The sequence below is a fragment of the Rutilus rutilus genome (assembly GCF_951802725.1).
Source record: "Rutilus rutilus genome assembly, chromosome: 6".
Taxonomy (NCBI): Eukaryota; Metazoa; Chordata; class Actinopteri; order Cypriniformes; family Leuciscidae; genus Rutilus; species Rutilus rutilus.
The window spans coordinates 47,830,667-47,839,410 of NC_140214.1; the positions used below are offsets into that span (position 1 = coordinate 47,830,667).

Sequence of the window (8,744 nt, forward strand, 5' to 3'; positions counted from 1 at the left end):
ATCAATTTTGTGTGGAAGTTGAGCTACATTTGTCGGCCGTAAAGCGCAGCTTCTTTCTTTCTAAACTGTACTACAACATTATCTTTAGAATATGAACTAATGTAATTCTTCATGTGAAGTATTTTGTTTAAAGATGATCAATATGCATATTCAACTCTTCAGAATGGTTGGAGACAAGGCAAATGACCTGGCTGAAATCAGTGTGGATGAGGCCGTATTAGACATTGACATGCCCGACCCTCCCGCTCCCGAATCAGAGTCCTCAAACAGTACTCTCTGAGGATGATCTGGGGCCTCATTTATAACCGCTGCGTACGCACAAAACAGGCCCTGAAAGAGGCGTACGCCACTTCTGACGCATAAGTTGTGAAAAACAAACTTGACGGGAAAATGTGCGCACCTGCATGCAAACTCTGACCCATGCGTACGAACGTTTTGGAGATGGAGCAGTTTGGCGACACCGATGGTGAGCTGGAGTTAAATGTCTTTTTGGTCACTTTTAGACAGAAAATCTAAAGAAAATTAAACATATACAGAGAGATAATACAAATATAATTTCACTCACCAAGCCTGTCACTTGAAGCAAATATCCATCCTTTCCTACATGTCCGCGCCAGCGAGCGCGTTGGGCCGTTTAGTGAAACTGACTCAAATAACAGTTTAAATAAATAAAATAATGTTTTAAACTATGTTTTACTTCTGATATAAACATTTAGATTAAATATGCCATTCAAATTAATGGAGTTACACACTTAAAAATGAAATCATTACTGAGAAGTTACAACATTTTTTATATTCAATCAATAGAAATGTTGTGGATGCGATGCTTTTGAACACTTTTCCTGTGGCGTGCTGTTTTAATGTTTTAACCACAGAGATGATTGCTTATCATGATAATACCAGATTGTCTGAGCAAATAATGCAAATAATGTGCAAATAATTTCATGCAAATAATGCCCAAGGCCTATCTGTTTCCATTAAAAATATAAATCAATTAAAAATACAATTTGGCCAGTGGAAAAGATTGAGAAAAACTTTCTCTGAAATGTATTTGACATTATTTGATTTATGTATTCAAAAACAAGGCAAGGATAGGCAACTACATGATTTTTATTAATGTAATTTGTCTTATACCGTTAAACGTTATCACGTGGATGAATAATCATATGCAAATGATGTGCAGATGAGGATCTGCATAGTAAAACTAGGCGTTGTAAGCTCCATATATGGTTATTTCGGGGTGGAGACGCATGTGCGCACAATCTTCCGCTGACTGGGATTTATTAAGTGAATTCTGCGCAGGTTCTGGTGTACGAACGGTTTTATAAGTCTGAATATTTTTTTGCGTACACCTTTTTTGGCTTTCGGGCGCACGTACACTTTTAGTAAGGTTCCTACGCACAGTTTTATAAATGAGACCACTGGTCGGTAAAACTGCCAGCATAACATACAACGACAATCTGCTTGATCTCGCCATGCACTTGAAACTACCAGTGCAACAGTGCACCTTTGCAGACAGAGTGCTAGGCGTAGCATGCTCTGGTGCACAACCTTTTCAAGTTGCCATGAAAACACGGGGGACAGGAGTAGTTTTAGAATGGGTAAGGTGTGAAGATTGTCAAAAAGTCAATTATGTTGTCTTGAATTGGCTTTTCTATAGGGTGCTGTTATTGTCTGTCACTTTTGTATGTATGTTTGTATTGTTTCTCACATAACATTGCCATTTCTTTTACTTTAGTTATGCCCCTTCGGACACTCCATATGGAAATGGAATTCGCAGCCAACCTTGAAGTTCGGCATGCAGGGTGGTGACTTTATGCTGTCTGCCAACATTCTTCTGTCCGGGAACAACTACAGAAAAGTCGCCCTACTCTTCAAGTTTATGTCGATGGGGATGGTTACCGAATCCACATTCTACAGAATCCAGGATGCTTACTGCATAGAGCCGGTGCAGGAGTATTGGGATAAAACTAGAGCAGAAGTCCTAGACCGTTTACGGCAGAAGGACCATGTTGTTCTCCTGGGTGAGGAACAGTCTTACACCTTTGACCAACTTTTACACTGACAAGTCTGTATGATATGCGATGGTGAGCTGGGTTTTCGAAGTGTAGTGGGAGAGGACGAGAGAGAGGACGCTGGCGCTGTCTGTTCGCCGCTTCTCCACTTCTGATATTAATTTAGCGTATTTTAACAAAGTGGTTTTTAGGACTATTTTATGCCCCTTGCAAGTTTTATTTGTGTACCGCAACAACTTTCTGACCGGTTGCTTTAGCAATGTACCTGCTGCCGTTGCTCTTCGGTGTAAACACTGTGCTAACGCCACCAGCGTCTGGCATGATGTTGAAATATTCCATTTCTCAACTGCTGAGTCTCAACTGGAACACTGTTCCACCTTGCATCACAGCCATAAGACAGCTTGGACTTCTGCGCCGACCCCGGTACTGCCACAGAAGTGCTCGGAAAGACTTTGTTTACCTCCTGCATGGTGCATCAACGATCCCCTCCATCTGGTCTTCAGCTGCGCGTGTCGCGCTACAACGGCGTCATCAGAACACTGCCGAGCTTGGAGTATATAGTAACCCTACACCGCTCCTGAGAGCCTCTAGTGGTGGGAGATATATAAAACACGGAGTGGACCACAGTGTATTGCGGAGCTTACAGAGACTTTCACCATCAGCTCTGTCTCCTGTCACTATGGAACTATTCAACACGCAATCCCTTACCAATAAATCTCTGCTTATCCATGACCATATTCTGGATAGAGGATTAGACTTCATGTGCCTAGTGGAAACTTGGCACAAAACAGGCGACCACTCAGTACTAAATGAAGCTTGCCCCCAGGGTTATGTCTATATGGAAAAATCACGCAGCTCTGGACGTGGGGGTGGTTTGGCCGTCATCCATCGGGATGAACTGAAACTCTCTCCTCTGCCACTGCCTGATCTTACCTCAATGGAATGCTTAGCCTTCAAATGTAAACCTCCATACTCCATGACAGTGCTTCTCATATACCGTCCCCCCAAACCACACTCCTCATTTCTCCCTGAAATACATGATCTACTCACATCACTCTGTTCCATGTCAACCAGGATTGTTATTCTTGGTGATTTTAATATCCATATTGACAAACCCTCCTGTCATCTTGCAACAGAGTTCATGAGTCTACTTGATTGTCTTGGTCTCCAGCAACATGTGAAGGCTCCTACGCACACCAAGGGCCACACCTTAGATCTTGTCATTACTGACGCGGCCCCCATAAACAGCCTGGAGGTAAAAGACCTGGGTGTGTCCGATCACAAGTTGGTCTCTATGGCCCTTACATTCTCACTGCCCATCATCAGACCTAAGCGCCAAATATCTTTCCGGAACTGGAAACAAATAAACCCAACTTCCTTCACTGTAGACCTTCAATCTAATATAAACTGCCCAGTCTCTAGAACAGTGGACGGACTAGTGGATCACTACAATACATCATTGAGCAGTGTTTTTGACCTCCATGCCCCTGTCAGGACACGGGAAGTCAACTTTGAACGCTCTGCCCCCTGGTTCACACAGGAACTGCGGCAAATGAAAACTGAGGGCCGTATCCTGGAACGCCGCTGTAAACAGACTGGTCTAACTGTTCACAATCTTGCATTCCGCGACCATCAAAAGGCTTATCTTAAGTCCTTGAAGGGTGCACGCTCAAAATTTTATTCCAATCTCATCAATAAGAACACTGGAAATTCTAAACAGCTTTTTTCTACAGTAAACAATCTCCTGAAGCCGAAATCATCTTTATCCACTGAAACCACAGTGGAGCGATGCAACAGCTTCATTGACTTTTTTAGATTTAAAGTCAATAATATCCGCTCTTCAATATCTGGCTCTCTTTCACTGTCTCCACCATCCTCCAACCCACTGTCCGGTGGATTGACAATCCTTCCGTACTTTACCGAGGTTCAGCAGAGCCATGTTGAGGAAACCATCAATAAAATGAAGCCGTCTGCCTGCATCTTGGATCCCATTCCGACTGTTTTGCTCAAGTCACTCATTCCCAGTGTCAGCCCAATCATCACTGAGTTTATTAATCTCTCACTAATAACAGGCGTTGTCCCTCCTGCCCTTAAAGCTGCTGTCATTCGTCCGATACTTAAGAAACCAACCCTAGACCCAGAGGTCCTGGGAAATTACAGGCCAATCTCTAACCTCACCTTTCTGTCAAAGGTCCTAGAGAAGGAAGTCGCCATTCAGCTTCATAGCCATCTAGAACACAATAACCTATATGAGGTATTTCAATCAGGCTTTCGTTCGGCCCACAGCACCGAAACAGCTCTGCTAAGGGTGACAAATGACCTTCTCATGGCAGCTGATTCAGGATCACCATCGCTGCTCATTCTACTCGACCTAACAGCCGCATTCGACACAGTGGATCATACCATCCTTCGGGACCGCCTCCACAATACAGTTGGACTATCGGGAACAGCACTGCAGTGGTTTCAGTCCTACCTTTCTGGCAGGACTGAACGAGTTATATTAGGAGAATGTGAGTCCAGGCTGCTCCCTGTTACATGTGGTGTTCCGCAGGGGTCGGTTCTCGGCCCTATCCTATTTATTCTATACCTGCTTCCACTCGGTTCTGTCATCAGCAGATATGGACTATGCTTCCACTGTTATGCGGACGATTTGCAACTTTATATTAAAACTGCTCCAAGCCCCTCCACAACCTTGTCGCGACTCAACACATGTCTTCTGGAGATAAAGGAATGGATGAAAAGCAACTTCCTCCAGCTAAACTCCGCTAAAACTGAGGCACTACTTGTTGGAACCCCGCACCAAATCCACTCCTCTCCTGTATCTCAGTTCATCTTGGACGACCAAGCCATTACTTTCTCCTCCTCAGTTACAAACCTAGGGGTTAGGTTTGACCCGCAGCTGACTTTCAACGAACACATTAAATATATTTGCAAAACCTCCTTCCACCACCTTCGAAATATCTCCAAACTACGTCCTTTTTTAACTCTTCCGGATGCAGAGAAACTTGTTCATGCTTTTATTTCCACCAGGTTGGATTATTGCAACGGACTCTTCATTGGGATTTCTGCCAGAAACATGCAGAAGCTACAATACATCCAAAATAGCGCTGCCAGAGTCCTCATGAGAGTCCGAAAATATGATCATATAACTCCCATCTTGCACTCACTCCACTGGCTCCCTGTTTCATTCCGGATCGACTTCAAAATTCTGCTGTACACACACAAATGTATCACTGGACATGCACCACCTTATCTACAAGAACTCATCACCTTAAAATCCTCCTCCCGCACTCTCAGATCATCAGGCCACCTACTTCTTCAGGTCCCGACCACCAGACTTCGTACTATGGGGGACCGAGCTTTCTGTTCAGCTGCACCGCGGCTTTGGAACCACCTCCCGAGTGAGCTGAGAGAAGTACAGAGCTTGGACACTTTCAAGGCAGAACTGAAGACTTTTTTATTTAGAAAGGCTTTTATGTGCTGATTGTTTTATTGCTCTTATGGTTTTTAGTATTCTGTAGTTATTGTTGTTCTTTTGTGTAGCACTTTGAGATTCTTCGGAATGAAAAGTGCGTTATAAATAAAATCTATTATTATTATTATTATTATTATGCTATGACTGTATGATTGAAAGCTGGAATCTGTGATTCTAATGCTTATGTCTGTTCGCAATAGGTGATGGCAGAATGGATTCTCCTGGTAAGTTCTGTATGCATACTGTCAAAATTGAGAATCAGATTTGTATGTATGTACTGTTGTACTGCTTTATCAGTATCTTCTAATATCTTTGTTTTTTTATGTTGATGATGCTTTTAGACTGAAATAGCATCATGGCTGCTCCGAGACTGTCAAACTGTTCTTTTAGCATAACATTTGGCCTGGTAGAGGGTGCAACCCTTAAAGTTAACAATCCAAGAGTATGTCCAGGCAAAATGCCCACTGTCTCTCACACCTCCCTTTGTGAATTGCACAATCTGAATTAGATTTTTCCTGTGGTTAGAGATTGGGATGTGTAATTTATGTCTGCTGCTCTCTCCTGAGCATGATTGAAAGCTCAAAGCCTCTTTCCTCATTGAATGTTATTCTGACGGCCTCTGTAATAATGTACACAAGTTACATGCTGACAGTTGTGCTTTTGCCTCAGGTCATTGTGCACAGTTCTGCACATACACCACAATTGAACAAGACTCCAGAGATGTGGTCCACATTGTTTCCGTTGATAAACGCGAAACAAATAAAAACTCAGTCATCATGGAGAAGGAGTGCTTTGTTCGCACAATGGATGAGCTCCTTCCAGAGCTTTCTATAAAGGAAGTGGTCACTGATGCCCACCCACAAATCACCGCATTACTGAGTAAGGAGAACTTTTGGTTATGGTGAAGTCATAAAGCCTATAGACCGTCCCAAGTTCAAGTTTGATCGCTGTTCCCACAGGGCCTCATTTTTAACATACAATATGTAAAAAGTAAAAAGAAATAAAAACTTAACTATCAATTTTGTTTACATTGTTTTCATGGTCTCTCTTTGTTATAGATCCGGAGCGTGGCAAATATTAAGCGTGGGGTATTCAGCACTTATTGGATATCTGGCATACAGCCAAGAGCCTGAGCAAGAGGCTTCGACGGGTATGCATCAGTACATTTAAAGACATGTGACCAGTTTCTATATGTTGTCTTGGTGTTGTGAAAAGAAGCTAGCTATTGTGTACCTTGTGTACCTTGATCAGGCTGGGACCGTGAAAAGTCAGACTGGTATTCAGCCATGGATCAAGGACATAGTAAACCACTTTTGGTACTGCAGTAAGCATGCGGACACCGAGGAGCAGTTCAAGGTATGGTTGAGGGAAAAAAAATTGTGTTGATTAGGACAGTTTAGTTGATATGCTAGCAGAGCATGTTTGTGGCTCCATGCACTGTATAACTTTTCTTTATGCAGATGATGTGGGTTGGTGTACTTCACCATGTCTGCAATGAGCACTCCTGGGCAACCAGTTGCTGTGAACATGAGCCACTGGACGAAGACAGCCAGAACAAGCCTTGGATCATACAAGGTCATTTCAACCAATACTGAGGCCTGTTGCTAGTGATGTGACATTTGAACCGAGGCGTCGGAGCGTGTGTCGAGAAAAAGTGGGCGTGCCAGATGAAGCCGCGATTCGAGGCTTGTGTTGTTAACGTGAAAATCACGTGACTAATGACAAACGAGGCCTCGGTTTGTGTAAATACGTCATCGTTTCGGTCTGAGTGTCGCTTCCGGATAAAAGGATTCGAAACTCGCGCCTCCTTGTGGGTGTTGTCAGGAGTTGTAGTAGTGTCAGAGAGTCAGAGAGTTAGAAAACTATCATTGTCATTGTCGTTATTGTGTCATATGTGAGGGCTGTAGGCCTATATTATTACATTATTAGGTTAGAATAGTTATAGTAGTCTATATTATTATTATAGTAGGCCTAGCTATATTATAGTCTTGTTATATTAATTAGATAAGATTATTTGGATTGCTCTGGATTTTTGCATCTGGACTGGATTGCTTTTTTATTTGGATTGCCCTTTTGGAGTTGTTTGCTTTTTGTGACTCTTCCTTTTTCCTGGTAATGGAGCCAGCAAGAAAGAGGGAATCCTCCCCTGTCTGGGCTCAACAGAAGCATCAGTGTCCTCATTTATACCAGCTGGCACTGGCATTTATATGTTCCCCTGCATCCTCTGGTCCTTGTGAAATGATCTTTTCCAAGGCTGGAGACATTTTGTCCAAGAAGAGGAATCGTCTAAACCCCAACACACTTGAAATAATTCTGTTTCTCAATAAAAAATCTATTGTAATCCTTCCTTCCGGACTATTCTGTTGCAGTTTACTTTAATCTGTTATCTATAATCTGCTAAATGAATAAATGTACTTTATTACACTCCCTCAAACATAAGCACTGCACTCAACACGGTGTCACTGTTGTTGTTCATAGAAAGATAGGCTACATATTTTATATTATACACAGTAATGGACAAATGTCTGATCATGTCTTTTTATTATTGCAAATGAAAGGTTACAGACATCAACAGTGAGTACAAAATAAATAAATATTTTTATTTATAAAAAATATTTTTATAAAATATATATTTAAATATAAATATACAAATAAATATACATATACATAAATATACATATACATTATATTTTTATTTATAAAAGTATTTTTATAAAATATATTTTTTTTATAAAAATATATATTTTATATAAAATTAGGGAGGGTCTAAATAAAAATATTTATTTTTAATGTAAATATACAAATAAATATGTATATTTATTTGCCGGGGGAAGGCGCGCCCGCGACACTGGTTCAGAATGAATGAATTTGTCTGCTATTTCTTTGCACAGTAGCTAGGTGTCACTAGTGAGCGATGCTGAATGAAGCTTCGAGTAATGAACCTTTAGCTGAAGCAATGGCCTGCAAGGTCTCAGTGGTTCAGGAAGCCTCATTTTGCCATCAGTACCTGTTGCACAAAAGTAGAATTAAGACATCCGGGATAAATGACTCAGCTGAGCTCAATGAAGCCAAAACATGTGCGTCCAGGCTTAATTGGTTGCACAAAGACCAAGCCAGGATGAGCAGACACGGATTCATTAAGCCAGGTGAAACCAATCCTGGATAGGTGCGCGCTCACGGCTCACTCAAATAGACCCCGCCATAGATCACAGATTAACTGATTTACCATGGCAACTAGAGCCGCGTACTTTTCC

The 8,744-nt window shown here is 41.9% G+C and overlaps 1 protein-coding gene and 1 long non-coding RNA gene across 2 annotated transcripts; both read left to right on the forward strand.

Annotated features, from left to right (window-relative positions):
• Nucleotides 1-390: 390 nt before the first annotated feature.
• On the forward strand, nt 391-6,395 carry LOC311292427 (uncharacterized protein; the record flags this gene model as incomplete). The annotated part of the gene is made up of 4 exons (XM_084412095.1): nt 391-466; nt 1,739-2,024; nt 5,691-5,714; nt 6,160-6,395. The coding sequence occupies exons 1-4, from the start codon at nt 464-466 to the stop codon at nt 6,393-6,395; spliced, it is 549 nt and encodes a 182-aa protein (XP_084268221.1). The 5' UTR covers nt 391-463.
• A 153-nt stretch (nt 6,396-6,548) lies between these two features.
• Nucleotides 6,549-7,084, forward strand: LOC311291243. Its single transcript, XR_014627528.1, has 3 exons — nt 6,549-6,640; nt 6,742-6,846; nt 6,951-7,084. It is a non-coding gene; the product is annotated as an uncharacterized lncRNA (long non-coding RNA).
• The last annotated feature ends 1,660 nt before the right edge of the window (nt 7,085-8,744 follow it).